The following is a 17122-nucleotide window of genomic DNA, read 5'->3' on the forward strand; positions in this document are numbered from 1 at the left end:
TAGTGTCTTGAGCGACTTGATTGATTATCATTGAGTCTAAAGGGCCAGAAAATATCAAGACGGCACCAAATCTGAGCTCGTGTTGGTCACAACCCAAACCAGAACTGTCAAATAATAACGATCTTGAATGTCGATTCCAAGCTGCAAAAATGTCTTATTTTAAACTTTCTGACATGAAACAGATATTAAACCACATGACCTCCCACATTTACACATCAGCGTAGCCGATTTGGTGTTCAGAAATTAAGAAGATAGATTTTTAATAAAATCTATTTTTATATACACTACTATTGAAAAGTTTGGGATTTTTTTAATGTTTTTGAAAGAAGTCTCTTCTGCTCAGCAAGGCTGCATTTATTTGATTAAAAATACAGAAGAAAAAAAACAGTAATAGTGTAAAATGAACGGATTTCTGTGTGAATACATTTTAAAAATGTAATTTATTCCTGTGATCAAAGCTGAATTTTCAGCATCATTACTCCAGTCTTCAGAGTCACATGATCCTTCAGAAATCATTCTAATATGATGATTTGATGCTCAAGAAACATTTCTGATTATTATCAATGTTGAAAAGTATTAATTTCTTTAAAAAAAAAACAATCAATGATTCTAAACTTTTAAATGGTATAAGAAAAGGTTCTAAACAGAACCTCATGTATAGAACCTTTCAGGTTTCCATCGTGGGATCAGTTTATGGATTTAGACTAGTTTTAATAAATTTTGTTTTAAATTTTAATTAAAAGTTATGAATTACACAGCTCGTAAACATACTTTATCACTAGTAAAATATTAAATAACCTGTTAAACATGACAGTATTATGCAATCGTTTAAGACATTTGTCTTTTTATGGCATAAAGCGTTCTTTAAAACTGAGTCGAGAACCCTAGGGTTCTATATAGTGTAAGTCTATACGCGGCCTAACCTATGTTTCACCCGTTTCAATTGAAACAGGCCCCGCCCTCCAAGGGGGGCCCCAACAGACCAGCAAAATCCCATTCATTTTCTCCATAGGATATTGATTTTCAGCCATAATGTCTAAACCATCCAAGGTAGATTGACCACGAGCTACGAGGTTGTGAAAGGAAAGTTTCTGCTCCTATAAAAGCCACAAGGTATGAAATCAACCTTGTTATTTGCGATCTAATGTAGAAATACTACACTACCCACAATTCTAAGCAAAACACTGACGTCTCTGATTGGTCGAACTCACGCCGCGGTTACCATGGCGATGTTTACCGCCCCCGCCACGCGAACGGCTTGAGCGATCTGAAGTATAATATCGGTAGTTTATGTGTTTATACCTTTGCCTTTTTTGCCATTAGGTTAAAATGTTATTTTGAACAGGAAAAGAATTTTAAGAGGAAATGAAACGTACATATGCCAGTGGTGCAAACCAACAGGAATCCTTGCTTTTTCTGCTCTATTATGTCTATGTTTTATGTGGGTAGGGCCCCATATTAGTTATTGAAACGGGCACCCAGATGCTTAAGGCCGCCGCTGGTCTATAGGTGTCATGCACGTTTTAGAAATGATTGTGAAGGCCAAGTTCTCCAGCTTTCTCCAGGTTTTATAGACCTCTTTGGAATAATCTATAGCAAAACAGGACATTAATGCAATGCAGCATCATTAACAACGATGTTCCGGCCCTAATGATCAATAATCTGACCACGGTTTGTGCACCATCATAAACACAGGTGCCAAAGACCCTATAGGGACATTGCTTTAAAAGCACGGTGATAACCCAGTGTGTGTTTGTTATTAACAGCACAGGGTCGGCCAGAGGACGGCAGGACTCCAGATTGTCCAAGAGCGCTGTATAAATGGTTCTCGCCTCCTGCCGTACTGTTCTTCTGATCAGTGCTCACTTTAAACCGGCTTAAACTCAAACTACTAAACTAGAGGCTAACATCAGCATGCAGACAACAAGGCCTTTTACCCTGTCTGAACCCAACATGTGAGAGACACAGAGAAATCTAGTTGTGGCCCTCGAAACTAAGAGTGAATCTCATGAAATCTGTCAATAACCAGTGTTGTTCATGTTCATTATTTAAAAAATTTAAATTTCAATCATTAATTGAAATAAAGCTGAAATAAAATACATACAAAATAAATATTACATGAAAAATGTAGAAAAAAAAAACGAATTTTCAATGAACTTTCAAGTCTTACCTAATGAGAATTATATAGAGAGCAAAAAAAAAAAAAAAAAAGTATAAATATATTTGAAAATAAATTAAAATAAAATAATTCACATAAAAATGATTAAACGATTTTGGAGTAAAACGTGACCCGTTGTGGTGAGATTGGCCAAATAGTTTGACACACCAAACAAAGTTGATCCCTGCGTCCTGCTGTTTCCACGTCTGTCTGCCCGTTCCTGATCCCAGCCTCGTCTCGAGCAGGTCAGGGGGCTGAGGCGCATTCCTGGGAAAATGAAAACAAGCCTCTCCTCTGGCAGGCATCAGGCATCAGGCATCAGGCATCAGGCGGCGGCTGGAGAAGCTGATGCCCGCTCAGAAGAGCCCGCGGGGCGTCGAGTCGACACACTATCTGCCTGTCCAACAGCTGTCTCCAGCCTTCTCCTCGGCCCAAACCCTTTCCAAACATCTGAGCATCTCACGAACATCTAAAGACTGACCCCATAACTCTGGTTATACAGTAAAACACAGTAGTGCCAAAAATGCAGTAAACACTGTGCTAGAAACACCAGCTTATCTAGCTTAACCAGCCAGATTCACTTGATCAACTAACACCAGCAAACCAGCCAGAACAGCTTTAAACCTCATGGGTTGCAGGTCTGTTCTGATTTAGTGAATGCAAATGATAAACCGCAACTAACAATATAAGTGTGCATAGTAGGACAGCAAATTAAATAAGCTTTTGAAACTTAAACGTACAGTATGTAATTTTTTTTTTCGACGCTAGGGGTCGCTAGCCTCTTACAATAACAAAGGCGTAGTTTGATGACGCAACATTTGCTAAGAATTATGGATCTTGTCGTCAACGTCAAGCCGACCAATCTAATAATGTTTATGGATGAGTGAATACATCGATGCTTTTATCATGACTGATATGAAGCAGTTCGGGATTGCTGAGAGACAGCTATCAGCTCCACACGCGACGCGAGTCCCGCGGATATAAAAGGAATATGGACATTTCATTCTACCGAACTACACGCAAGTGCAGAATTACTACTCACAGGTCAGTTTATTAGACAAATTAAACTTGTGAGGTAACGCAGCGCTGTTTCACTTGGTCTAACATTACACTATCACACTAAACTGCATTTGAATGTGTTGAAATGTATGTGTTAGTTTGTCTGTATGAGACTAGCAGTAAGCTAGATCAACATTAGAATAACATTGATCATATTCTAACATTTTATCATTGTTGAACTATATAACATTGATTAGTTTTATGTAAATGTGCTCACCTGTTTAATAAAGTACATGTAGGAGCGGTCGAAGTCTCGGACGTGGAGCTCTCGTTTATATACTGTCTATGGGAGCTCTAGGCATCTCGAAAACACCGCGCTGATATTGATTCTCGTTTTAAGTTCTCCTTTTTTATCCAAAGTCTGCTTGCCATGGTCCATAATGTTTGAACGAAACAACAACAGCGTGCAGATAGACATTGCGAACTACTCTGTCGCCTTGGTTACTATCAGAGAGCTCTGGTTGCTATGGCAATACGAGCGGAAACCAGGGACAACGTGGATATGACGCCATTGATGGCGACAAAATGGAAATAAAGAAACGTGACGTGTCTTCGAATTAAATTAAAATTTCTCCTGGTTTGAAAGTTGTTGGAAACAGTCGGGATAATGTAATGATAATGTAAAAAAAATATATAACATAGATATAGTGATTTTTGCTATTTTTAAAGCAAAAAAGTTACATATTGTGCCTTTAATGACCAATCCAATCAAGTTACACAGTTCATTATTTTTTTAAAAATGACAGCGATTTGGCACTGTCTGTTAAACCTTTGACAAGTATACGATCTCAGCAAACATTCAGATATGTGTTGGCGCTGCCGCTGACCCATAGAGAGAAGTTCTCATGTATATGAAACCGCTTCACACACAGTCTTTTCAAATAAATATTGTATAAATTACATGGTTATGGCAGTAGGTGGAGACCAGATTTATCATTAATTCAAGAGATCCATTCAAAAACACAGATTCATCGAATAATGAAACAAGTATTAATGAGTGAGTCATTGAATCCTTTATTCAAAACGATTATTATATATACATATAAAAAAATAGCCTTATTACTGAATTCATTTTTTTTAATAGACTGCAGCAATTAACATTTTGTCAAAACCTCTAGTACATTAGGCCTACATTTTATTTTGTTGTGTTGTCTATTTTTTTTAAAAAATACACATTTAACTGTTTATTTTTTTACACTTATTCTATTTTCATATGTAGATTTGGATTAGGCTACAATACATATCTTCAAAGACTCAACATATTTTTTTTTCTCCTGCACTTTGTACGAAATCTCCACTTCAGCAGCATTTACATACACCTGTTATGAAAAACAGTTTTAATATTGCATTGGCTCATGTAAGACCTGAGTCCTGAAGAAAAAACCTCAGTTTAACCATAGTTTGGCCAACAGATGCATATTCTCTAATAATGCATGATTTTTGCAATCAGGATGCATCTGCGCATTAAACACTTCCTCTCCTTTATAATGCAAGGAAGGAATTTCATTTTGGGAAAAAGCGATGATTATATGACTGGAGACATGGGAGATGCTGATGACTGACAATTACTGCTACTAAATATTTCATTGAGGATGATTTTTTACTCTAAGACTTCGTGACCTTCTGCTGGTCCCCTGAAACACCTCGACTGATTCACTGGGAAATTTTCTCCGCATTCTCCCAGTCTGGGTTCAAAGAAAACACAGGTGCATCCACCAACATCTGCTGGTGAGTCTGAAAACACCTAGCATGTCATGGTCTGCTGGGAACGACCACGGTGGAGGTTGTCTGGATGACAACGTGATGTAACTTTCATCAAAATCCTGTCTGGCTTTCAACACCTGCTATCTGATTCTGAACATAGTGTATTGGTATATGGTATGGTATTGGAGTCGCTGGCATAACAATGGACTTCCTTTATCTAGAAAAATATATATTTGAGAAATTAAATAAAGCAAATAAGGAACATGATCCATTAAAGGATTAGTTCACTTCAGAATTAAACTTTCCTGATAATTTACTCACCCCCACGTCATCCAAGATGTTCATGTCTTTCTTTCTTCAGTCAAAAAGAAATAAAGGTTTTTGAGAAAAACATTCCAGGATTTTTCTCCATATAGTGACTTCAGCGGTTTGAAGGTTCAAATTGCCACTTAAAGAGCTCGACACGATCCCAGACGAGGGATAAAAGTCTTATCTAGCCAGACCATGGCTCATTTTATAAAAAAAATAAACATTTATACACTTTTTACCAACAAATGCTCGTCTTGCACTAACTCTGCGAAGCGCCACACATTATGTTATCACGTTGGAAAGGCCAGGCGAAAAATCCAAATTTCTCCTCTAACTTCAACATCGTCCCACATAATTTTTTTACCTTTTTTTTTTTTGTTTGTTTTGTTTTTGTAAAGGGCGTTTGACTTTGCTTTTGCATGTTCGCTTTGTAAACACTAGGTCCTTTCAACATGATTACATAATGCGTGAAGTCGTGGACGCGCATCGCAGAGACGAGCATTTGTGATCAAAAAGTATATATTATATATTTTTTTGGAAAACAAGCGATGGTTTGGTTAGATAAGACCCTTATTCCTCGGCTGGGATCGTGTCGAGCCTTTAAAGCTGCACTGAAACTCTCATTTGGACCTTCAAACCATTGGACCCCATTGAAGTTCACTATAGGGAGAAAATCCTGGAACGTTTTCCTCAAAAACATTAATTTCTTTTCGACTGAAGAAAGAAAGACATGAACATCTTGGATGACATTGGGGTGAGTAAAATATTAGAAATTTTTATTCTGAAGTGAACTAATCCTTTAAAGGCAGGCTTTTTTTCATAAACACTTTAATATTCTGGTTGAAAGTCTCTTCACACCCTGATAGCAATAAATAATGGAAGTGGTCTAAATATTTAAACAGAAATGTATATATCTTCTAGGGAAGTCTCAGGACTAAAAAAATGTTCATCCAATCATTGCATTGGGTCCAAATGCAATGATAGTATTAGGATGTCCTACCAGCCTGTCAGATTATGTATTTCCATACTTTTCTCTATCAACATGATCAACGCCGAAATTAATCTACAGCAGTCAGGTGATACAACTAGAACTCTGTAAGTTGCTTATGTTCATTATTATCGTAATGTTATGTGCTTTGAGACATGAGGTAGTTTAACGCCGTCTCTCGTGATGTTTTGCGGACTCTTCTGTGGGTGTTCAAGTGTTTTGAAGGTGTAGCTTTGAAGACGCTCTGATCTCACGCTTTCAAAGCTAGTTTGCTATTGTTAGCATCTCTGAAATTGCCTACCCTACCTTTAAGCCCACAATTTGAATTTTCACTCTCAAAGTGAATTTGTTCACTCTATAAATTCAAATAATTGACTATAAAGTATTGACAATGTATTTCTAGTACTGTAAAATATAATTAGAAGAACTAAAGAAATTAATTTGTGATAACTGTGGAAAACTGCAATATTTGTTTGTGAAGTACATCTTGCAAAGCAATATAGTATGTATGTGCACAATATAGAAATAGTCACACACACCTTAAAGGAGACAATCAACAAACAAGTAAAATGATGAGCTCTCAAAATCAACATCTAACAAATAACCAGTGAAGACAAGAAAAGCAGCAGAAGCACAAATAAAGCCAGCAAATCAATAATCCCATAACAGTAACTGCATAATTTACTCCATTTGATTCACATTGCAATGCATGCTGGGAGCTCACAAACCATTTTTTTTTTTTTTTTTTTTTTTTGCAGTATTATTGCTTGTACAACTCTGTCTGAGTAGTTGAGACAACATTGAAAAATAGCTGTCTATGATTCACATAAACTCATATTATTTTGTCTCTTTGTCTCAAAAAGGGCTGTACAGGATAAAAAGTAATGATTTTTGACAGGAAATTGGTTGCAGATGTCAGAACTTGATTAATGTGCCATTAATCTGACACTTTTATCCCATTTACAGCAAACTTTAAACAACTTACAGTAAACTTTAAGTAAATGAGCACAACAAAATGACAGATGAACACATGCAGGGCTTGAACCTACAACCTTTGGGTTACCAGCCCAGATATTTCACCATTAATCTGACTATGGCTCTTCACAAAGTGCCTGATGCCTGTAATGATTATTGACTGATTGTAAATTTTGATATCCTCTAGACTGAGATGAAATGCCAGAACACCGGCATTATGAAAGTGTTAGTCTTTGCAATCAAGTTTAACAAAAAAAAAAAAAAATGCACTGACAATTTAGTCCATTTAACGACTTCATGCAAACACACTGTAACTCTATTAGCAGCAACAACAATGACATGTTACTCAACCACAATGTAAAGTTACATAATAACCCTGTAGAACTAAAAAGAGTGCTGGAAAGAATCTAACACACTGATTCGCATGTCAAATTTGACTGTTTTTAGTAGCCTATATGTGGCTTTGCTACTGCACTCTGTGGCACGCCAACAGGAAAGCCTGTCTTAATGAAAATATACCGCAATAATAAATCCAGTTTTGCTTCACATTGTTACACAACACAATCAAGTCTCACATTTCACACTAGATGAGCGTTTATTTACCTTTTCGCGTCTTGCTCCTTGTTTCTCCATCCTGTCCTACTTTAATATCCAACTGTTTCAAACTTTAATCCCATGATACTTCACACGAAACGAATCCATGAGAAAAAGCCTCGACTCAAAAGTTTTCAGATTCAGATTGTGTGTTGATGCACAAATCGGCTCGTGCACAGCGCTTGCAGAAACACTCAGTAGCTCTTCAGAAAACAGTTATTCCAGAGGAAAGTTCGCCATGTTTTTCTTCTCTCTCTCCTCCCGGTAGAGGCGGTTCAGATGGTTTCAGTAGTTCAGGGCTTCAGTTACTATTTATGACATCAGACAGGAGTTGAGTTACCTACTGCGACTAGTTAGGCCCAAATTACAGTGCATTTCACTTACTGGAGCATCTTTCATAACTTTAAGTCTTATTGTGTGACAAAATATTTTCAAACTATCACCATATTTTCAAACTAGAAACATTGACTGACCAAGATTATTCATTTACTATAGCTCATCTATTGCTATCTACTCAAATTCCGTATAGATTGCGAATTATTATTATGATTTTTATTTACAAAAAAATAATATTAGGCTACCATCAATACCATGGTGCAGTGATGGCATCAGCTGTACCGTTATGTGACAGCCTACAGTGGTACTGAATTAATAGCCTACATGTACCATACTTAACCAACAAACAATACATAAATAGGCTAAACATGATCAAAGTCCCTCTTGATTGAAAAAAATCTCAGACTCATATAAAGATGTTTTTTTATTAAAGTTCATTTACATGTTATTTACAAATGTACATACATTTGCAACATTCGCTTGTTGCATTAATTCACATATAGTGCAAATACGAGTCCGAAACATCGTAAATTCTCAAGAGTGAGGACATTTCGGCGCATGCGCAATTGCATGCTGCTCTGCCTGACGTGAAAGAGCGGGAATTGCACCTCAGGAGGAAAATATAACGGAAAACAGATTTTGAGGTATGTAAATAATTTTGGGATGTCCAATACTGCTGTATAAAGTTTGCCTGGGTTTGAATTTAAACTTATAAAAACTTATTTCTAGTTTAAATTTAAGTTTATCTCTGGTATTGTGGAGTAAAGTTCAACTTGAATGAAAGATCTATGCTAGCTCGTCAATTGTAAAAATAGTTCTGAATGGAAACTGCATGACTTTTGAATTTTTAAGATTCATCATTTCATCACAGTATGCGGCTGAATATTCATTTCAAATAATTACAATGAAGACAGATACCACAATTTTGCTTTAAATGCACATAATTCCTTGCTAGCAAAAAGAATTTGTACCATATTACCCCATAACGAGGTAACTAACACTCTGACCTATTATATTAGGCTAAATTTAATGTGTTTCTCAATAGGCTATACATAAATTCACAGTACTATTTTAGCACAAATTCTATATACCAATAGTTTTTGCAGGTTGTGAGTTAAGAAGAAAAATGTTCCCCCCAGTCACTCGTACATAGGATCTGTTTCATAAGCGCATTTATATTTATATTGTTTTCCCTTTGCAAGCCTTTATGACCGTTTTCGTTGAGGATCTCGAGGTCTCTGCAGTTTAGTGTGCATCCTGATGCATTTCTTATATAATCTGACTGGAGAGTCTTTTCTCTTCGAGCGGTTGAGGTTCACCCTCTTGAGTTTGCGTCTGAAGTCCACAAGATGTCGCCCACCTGCCATGTCTTTCCTCCAGTGTTGGATAAGCTGTGCTTCTGCTGGATGGGTTGAGCAACTAAATAAAAGAGACACCACAAAGATTGTTTTTTGTTTAATGGTTTCCACCTCAGAAGAACTACGATTCATTGCATTAACTGTCCATTCTTTGCACTACAATATACATTACTTTGTTTAGTAGATACATTCTCATTCACAGTGCCTTGCACCACATATTTACTGTAAATGGATAATTCATCCAAAAATGAAAATTCTGTCAAGTTGTTACCTGTATGCATTTCTTTCTTCGGCTGAATACAAAAGAAGATATTTTGAAGAATGTTGGTAACCAAATAGTTAATGGGCCCCATAGACTTCCATTATGTAAAAAAAAATGCTATGGAAGTCAATGGTGCAAATCATCTTTTTGGTTACCAACATTCTTCAAAATATCTTTCATTCATACAGGTTTGGGAAAACTTGCGGGTGAGTAAATGATGATGGAATTTTCATTATTTGGTGAACTATCCCTTTAAGAAAAAAATACCCTGCATCAACCAACTTTTGAGTTGCTAGCCCAGATATATTTAACCATAACGTCTGTACCAACCTTTTTCCATTGATACAGTTCTCAGACTGTGGTAGGGTGAAACAGGATTGTGACACGAAGTCCATCAACAGAGAATGCACAGGGTCAGTTTCATCCAGTTCTTTGGACAAGATCTTTTGGACAAACCTGTGAAAGAAAGCAACAGATTAGCCCAAAACCAGCCTAAATATTCTGCTGCTTAAAACCGATTAGTCAGCTAGTCATGCAACTAATAACCTGTATTTTTAAAATATGAGTTGTCCGGCATCCCTAGTGGAAAGATGGAGTTGGCATCAGTTGTATTTGTGTGGAGATATATGTGCATTCACCTGGCAGTGCAGTTACAGTGATAAAGGGTTCTCAGGTCAGGGTTTCGAAGACCGAACTTCTCTTGTAAAGCAGGGATCTGTAGATGGCAGGAATCCAGGTCCCTGTAGAGGTCGCACATCTCCAACTTGCCTATAAAGCCAAAAAAGAAAAAGAAAATGAAGCTTTTCCAAGATTCTCAACTTGGTTGATTCACAACAGATCTAATGTAAGTAATATTTAGCTCACCTTGATGTGGCCTGTCTGGTTTATTTTGGGGTAATGTTGTGGTTGGTGCGTGTGTTGGGACTACGGAAGCTTCAGATTTCCGGGACAGCAGTGTTGTAGCAGATGGCCGTGGTGATGTCGAAACTGAATCTTTGGATTGTATGATAGGAGATTCTTCCATGTTTTTGGTGACCTGGTTTTGTCCTAAAGTGATTGCTTGATTGAAACTCATTTCCAGAGTCTCCATGTCTTCTTCAGGGAGTGTGTCGGTGTAGTTTGCTGCATCTTTGACCACGGCGTATTGAGTAAGTTCAGAACTGACACACCTGCCAATGACGAGGGGAAAAAATTGTTTCTGTAACTGTGTAACATTATGTGCACAGAGATTATGTACAAAACACAGTGAAGTGCCAAGATTTCCCAGCAAACCGCTACCAAAGTTCAACAGGTTTTTGCTTGTTTTGTGTCTGCCAGTAAAAAATGTGCCTTTGTATTTTGACCCAAAATTGTCATTATTGCCAGTAAAAGTACCATTACATAAGCTTGTCATTATTCCCTAAAACTCATTTAACTAAAAACCCATATGATTTAAAATAGATGAAAATAAAATAAAATGAATGCTTCTATTTAGGGCTGGCATGATTCCTCGATTCAATTCATGTCATTCATTGCAATTTACCCGTGTTGATTAACCGGTAAAATATCAGAATGGATGACAGTCCATGTAGCGCATTATTAGACCCTTTTCTACGGCTGCTTGATGTATTAAAGTCCCCCTGTAGTCAATAATTGTATCCCTTAAAACTAATCTTTAATCACCAAAATCGCATAAAAAATTTCTTCATGCCTTAAAATATCTTGAATGGTCGGCAATTAACTTTGGCCGCGGGCCAATTTTTCTTTTAGCCAGTAGATGGCGGGCCAGCTACACGGAGTAGCCCTATATGGGTACAAATTAAATACTCTTAACTATTAATTATTAATTATTATACTCTTAACGTCTACATTGCATATCAATGAAATCATTTTAAACAGATCAAGTACTATTGTGTTAACATATTACAGCTATTTTAATAAAGGTGTGAATAGCAATGCCTAATTTGCTTACAGTCCGACTTTTGAACTTTATTCCTTTTTTATTATTATTATTTATTCGGGACACACACATACACACCTATGGTTTAAGGAGGTCTGCGCGGGACTGTTTTTTTTTTCTCTTCTTTTCGTCGCGCTCCCACAAGGTTCAATTCAGCAATTAAAATACACTCTGTGTTCACCCGCATTATTTCCCGACCTGACGAGTCCGCAAAATTTAGATCTAGTTTCCAGAATCTCACATTCAAATGTCTCTAACAGAAATTTGAGAGATTAAGTAGCAGCCTATAACAATTATAAATGCTTTGTGTTCGTGTCAACATAAAATATTATTTTAACATTGTAGGCTACTGTCAGCAGAGTAAAAAATGTCACAGAAAAAAATAATGAAATATAAATAACAAATTAAATAGGACAAAGCCTATCACTCAAATTGTTAAGCAACATAAACGAAAACCATATTGCCCTACTGACAAATGAAGCATGCTATTTTCTGCCAACTATTTCAAACATCCTTGCAAAAAAATAATGTTGTTTATTATTTATTAACAATGGTTTCAGTACCAAACAGCCTGGTGGTCAGAATGAAGTGCGGATACGCTGTCAAAAGATGTCGGAGTGGGCTATTGTCAGTCAGACCGCCCGCTCCGTCCAAAGTATAGGTAGGCTACAGAGTTCCGACCGCTACCGTCTTTATATTTTAAAATTGAATCCCGCGCCGCATGATTCATGCGCGTTTTACACAGTATGCGGCGGTGAAATCGCCGCGCGGCTACGGCTTTTCTCAAGTAGCCTAGTGGAAGAGTTTTGTGCAGCATTTAGTGCAAATATTTTTTATCAGGTAGGCTAATACATATTATTTATCAGTGTGTTATAGGCTACCCGAGTAAATAATAAGTAACGAATGATACACGGGGCCTATTTGTAAACCGTTATTGTAAAATAAAAATAAGCTGAAAAAAAAAAAAAAAAAAAAAAAAAACGGACTTCCAAAATAATCCGGCGGGCCAGAAAATATTGCTGGCGGGCCAGTTTTGGCCCGCGGGCCGCCTATTGCCGACCCCTGCTCTACACCCTTGCTTCATTTAGTATGCGCGGTTCTATGAATATGCAAATGAGCCCCGCCTCCACTCACTCACTCAGCTCAGAGATCCACTGGTTGACGATCACACGTTGATCTGATTGGTTACAAGGTAGTTTGTGGCGTCAGAAACACCAGCGATTTCAAAGCGTGTTTTTGAGACTGTCTTTGATTTACTCACCCTGAAGCCATCCTAGGTGTGTATGACATTCTTTTTTCAGACGAATACAATCGGAGTTATATTAAAAAATGCCCTGGCACTTCCAAGCTTTATAATAGGAATGAATGGGCACCATTTTTTTTAAGTTGATACAAGTGCATCATATCCATCGTAGAAGTGTCCTAAACAGCTCCGAGGGGTTAATAAAGGCCTTCTGATGTGAAGCGATGCGTTGGTGTAAGAAAAATATCCATATTTAAAACTTTATCGACTAAAATAACTAGCTTCCGGCAGACGGACATTTTTTTATATAACTCCGATTGTATTCGTCTGAAAGAATAATGTCATATACACCTAGGATAGCTTCAGGGTGAGTAAATCATGGGCTAATTTTCATTTTTGGGTGAACTATCCCTTTAAAGCAGGGTTCCTCAAACTCGGTCCTGAAGGGCCACTGTCCTGCGCAGTTTAGCTCCAACACTGATCAAACACACTTAGCTGTGAGTTTCTAGTGATCCTGAAGACATTGATTAGCTTGCTCAGGTGTGTTTGATCAGTGTTGGAGCTAAACTGCGCAGGACAGTGGCCCTTCAGGACCGAGTCTGAGGAACCCTGCTTTAAAGGAATATTTCACCGCTGGAAAGATGAATGTGTATTTAAATTGGGTCATTTATGTAGTAGAAATGTGAAATTATTTTAGAAGTTGGTGCCTTCTAGACTGAGAAAAGCCAGAAAATGTATTTTTGGCTCATGTGGATGAAAGACAACAACTGGTTGCAGAGGGCAGTATCGGGAGAAATGATACAGCTAGGCTTCTAGTCGACTCGAAACTGAAAAGACGGTGTTTTATCGTGAGATCCCCCTATGGGCGGGTTGAAGACATGCGGAACGAGCTCCTCCTACTGGCTGGAGTCTCTCGCCTCTGGACAAAAAAAGCCTCAGATGACGATCAATGACGATTTGTGCGGGTTAAAGGTCTTGTTTTACCTTTCTCATTGCTTTTGTTTTCTGAAAAGTGAGAATGTTGTGCAACAGAAAAGAGCTGAGTCCAATGAAACCAAATACATACATGCCCCACCACGTCCTCTCGGCACACTGCATCCGATGGGCGAACTCAAAGCAGCGCATCTTGAGCACGTTGAAGTATCCGTATCCCACAAGGTTGGACATGGTATCGTTAACTCCCAGGAGACAGCGGCGGAACCTGAATGGATATCACAAGACCTGATTACGGTGTTATGAGATACAGTAATCCAAGACGCTTGCTCAGTGAAATAACTCTCTGGTTGTGTTGGACATGTCTCATGTTACACAACAGAATACTATAGGATGAATGTTCAATGCTGACAGGTAGGACGCTCACTTTTCCCGCTCTAATGAATAAAGTAAGACATACCTGTTGTCACAATCGCAGTGTGATAAAGTGAAGATATTTGTGTTGAAGACACCGTGGTTGTACGAAAAAGAGCCGATGGTGTCTTTACAGTGGTCATGTTCTCTGCAGCATTTATCGGTATTTTGAAAGACACCTGCAAAGACAAGAGAACAGGTAAAGATGTTTTTTTTTTTTTTTTCTCTTTGTTGTACAGTGGGGTCTACATGTCTGAGAATGCTAGTGAAAAGCTTCTATTTTTCATTTTATCTAATTTAATACAAAACTTTCATAAACTTAAAGGGTAACTCTCACCAAAATTGAACCTAGGGTCTTTTTCTACCCGATCTACCCGAGGCAAACTTTCGTGTAAAAGAATGTAATTTGTGTAATTAGAATGGAAACGCCACTTTTAACATTGACCGTATTTTCGTTTTAGGTCAAAATGCCTTTTGAATGGGAGTGCATGGGAAACAACTATGATAGCATCAAAATCGCTATTTTTAAAACACTAAGAAGGCTCGACACAACATGAAACTTTGCTGGAAGTATCACCAGGGGCTCTACACATGAACTCCAGCATTGACTGCATTGTTTGTGTACACAAAGTTTACTATAAGAAAGGTTTTGTACGACTCGCTTTATCAGTGTTTCCGGTGGCTGGAATTTTGTCAGTCAAAAGTAGTCGATCTACGAATGCAACGTAACATGAGGAGAGTAAAGATGGAAAGCTCCTAAAGCTTGTTTCCATATAAATTCACAGATATTTTTTTATCTAAGTTATCATGCTTTTCATTGAAATTACAAGTTCATGACATTTCCTCAAATGGTTTCAGTTCATTACGCTGCATTCGGAGATTCGTATTCGTAGGGCAGCGAAGCAAGTGCATTCTGGGAGTTGTTGTCTTTCATCCACATGAGCCAAAAATACATTTTCTGGCTTTTCTCAGTCTAGAAGGCTCCAACTTCTAAAATAATTTCACATTTCTACTACATAAATGACCCAATTTAAATACACATTCATCTTTCCAGTGGTGAAATATCCCTTTAAATGCATGGGCAAACGAAATAATAGACGAAATGATGAATGCTCAAATCAATTAGTAACCATAGTGACAAACAGGGAGAGAACGGAGAACTGGCCTAATTAACAGACGAGAGGATGAACAAAGAAACAGAACAGAAAAAGAGATCAAAACACAATCTGAAAACATGACAAAAATGTTGTGTGCTTCAATGAAGCATGACATTTTCAATGTCATCTCAGACCTTTGGATCCCACTGTATATTTATATACACATTTTTATTAATATTTATCATTTTAATTGAACTTTTTCATTGAAATGTATATAAATATCCTACTAACCCAGGTCAGCAAAGCCAGCAGCCTCATTTCCCGAGCCACACCACAGGGTCCCTGGAATCATCCACGCTCTCTTTGAGCGGCGCAGCGTCTGTGTGTCCCGGTACACAGATCCGTCATCAGCTTCAACACTCATCAGGTCTCTGGCCCTCCGGACGGACGCTGTAAACTCCTCCGTAATCCCAGCAGCCTCGCAGGAGCCGCCAGGTTCAGTCAGCTCACTGATGTCGAAGCGTGCATCGAGACTCTCTGAGAAAGAGCCGTCTTCCTGACACCTGGACAGGTAACTCTCAATAACAGATTGCTCATCACTTGTGATGCAGCTAAAAAGGCTGTTGTTTTTGTTCCAGATGCTGTTATACAAGAGAAGAGATGTCTGAGTCCTCCGCAGAAATGCATACTGTGTTCTTCCAGCTGAAGTGGATCTGCTCCAAACACAGTAAGTGCTGCTTTTAAAGCTGTCAGCACTGAAACAACCATGAGACAGCATGAAGAGGCACACAACTGCCTGGAAAAGGTGGTTGCTTTGCATTGTTTATGGCAAACAGAATAATTGTACCACAATTTTATGTATTTTTAAGTCAAATTTGTGCATGAATGAATGAATAGCCAGAGGTGCTGCTGGGCAACTGGGTTTTTAACCCCTCAGCTCTGGCAGAGAGCGCGTCTCAACTCCTCCTTATTTATTCTCCCATCCGCATGTGAGATTATCCCTGTATTGTGGCCACATCAGAACAGACGGGGTGGGATGACACAAGGGGGTGTGTCTTTGGTAAACACAGACTTGGAAGCGCAGATGTCTACACACACATATACATATAAGATGTAAATTAGATCGTAAACACTCCCCACTTCCTGAGTTCACGAGTATAATTATCTCTCCGGGATGATCACTATCATTTTTTATTAGTGTCAACAATGCCCTCAGCAGTAAACATTTAATATCTTATTAGTCATAATATATGATTCTTTACAACGTGACAAAAAGATTCAAACTCCACGTAGGAGGAGAAAGAAACATCCGATCCAAAACTATTACATTTGTGTGTTCAGATTACATTAGGTCAGCATTTCTATTCTGTGCATTACTATATTAAATTTAGTGTTAAAGTGCTTGAAGTGTGCACAATAAATTTGATGAATATTTATTACCAGACACAAACCATATTTCAAATGTATTTATTTGCTTATTTATGTATGCAAAAATATTGTTTTGTCCCTAAAACAGACTGGATTTTTTTTTTTTTTTTGTGCATATTAACAGCACATATTTGCAACTTGCATATTTTTTTGCATATTAACTGACAAACAGCACCGGACGTAGTGTCTCTTACAGTCAGTTTCTTTCTCTCTGTGAAACTTCACCTGTCAAAACAAAGAAAATTTGTTTCTCAAATTTTTCCTTCTGGTGACTTAAAGTCTGGAATACTTCATGTGTCGCAACACATAAAACATTTTTTGCTCT

The 17122-nt window shown here is 37.8% G+C and overlaps 2 protein-coding genes across 3 annotated transcripts in view; both read right to left on the bottom strand.

Moving 5' to 3' along the window:
• ttc28 (tetratricopeptide repeat domain 28) overlaps window positions 1-8133 on the bottom strand; it is a 323900-nt gene extending 315767 nt beyond the window's left edge. For both annotated transcript variants that reach the window (XM_079860763.1, XM_079860762.1), the window contains exon 1: window positions 7797-8133. In XM_079860763.1, coding sequence (XP_079716889.1) covers window positions 7797-7826 — 30 coding nt within the window. In that variant the 5' untranslated portion in view covers window positions 7827-8133. The remainder of the gene's footprint in view (window positions 1-7796) is intronic.
• Window positions 8134-8530: 397 nt separating this feature from the next.
• Window positions 8531-16360, bottom strand: pla2g3 (phospholipase A2 group III). Its single transcript, XM_079861183.1, has 7 exons — window positions 15661-16360; window positions 14319-14451; window positions 13992-14126; window positions 10608-10912; window positions 10382-10511; window positions 10074-10199; window positions 8531-9542 (listed from the first exon to the last, which is right to left on the bottom strand). The coding sequence occupies exons 1-7, from the start codon at window positions 16187-16189 to the stop codon at window positions 9329-9331; spliced, it is 1572 nt and encodes a 523-aa protein (XP_079717309.1). The 5' UTR covers window positions 16190-16360; the 3' UTR covers window positions 8531-9328.
• Between the last annotated feature and the right edge of the window lie 762 nt (window positions 16361-17122).

Source organism: Squalius cephalus (genome assembly GCF_949319135.1).
Source record: "Squalius cephalus genome assembly, chromosome: 24".
NCBI lineage: Eukaryota > Metazoa > Chordata > Actinopteri > Cypriniformes > Leuciscidae > Squalius > Squalius cephalus.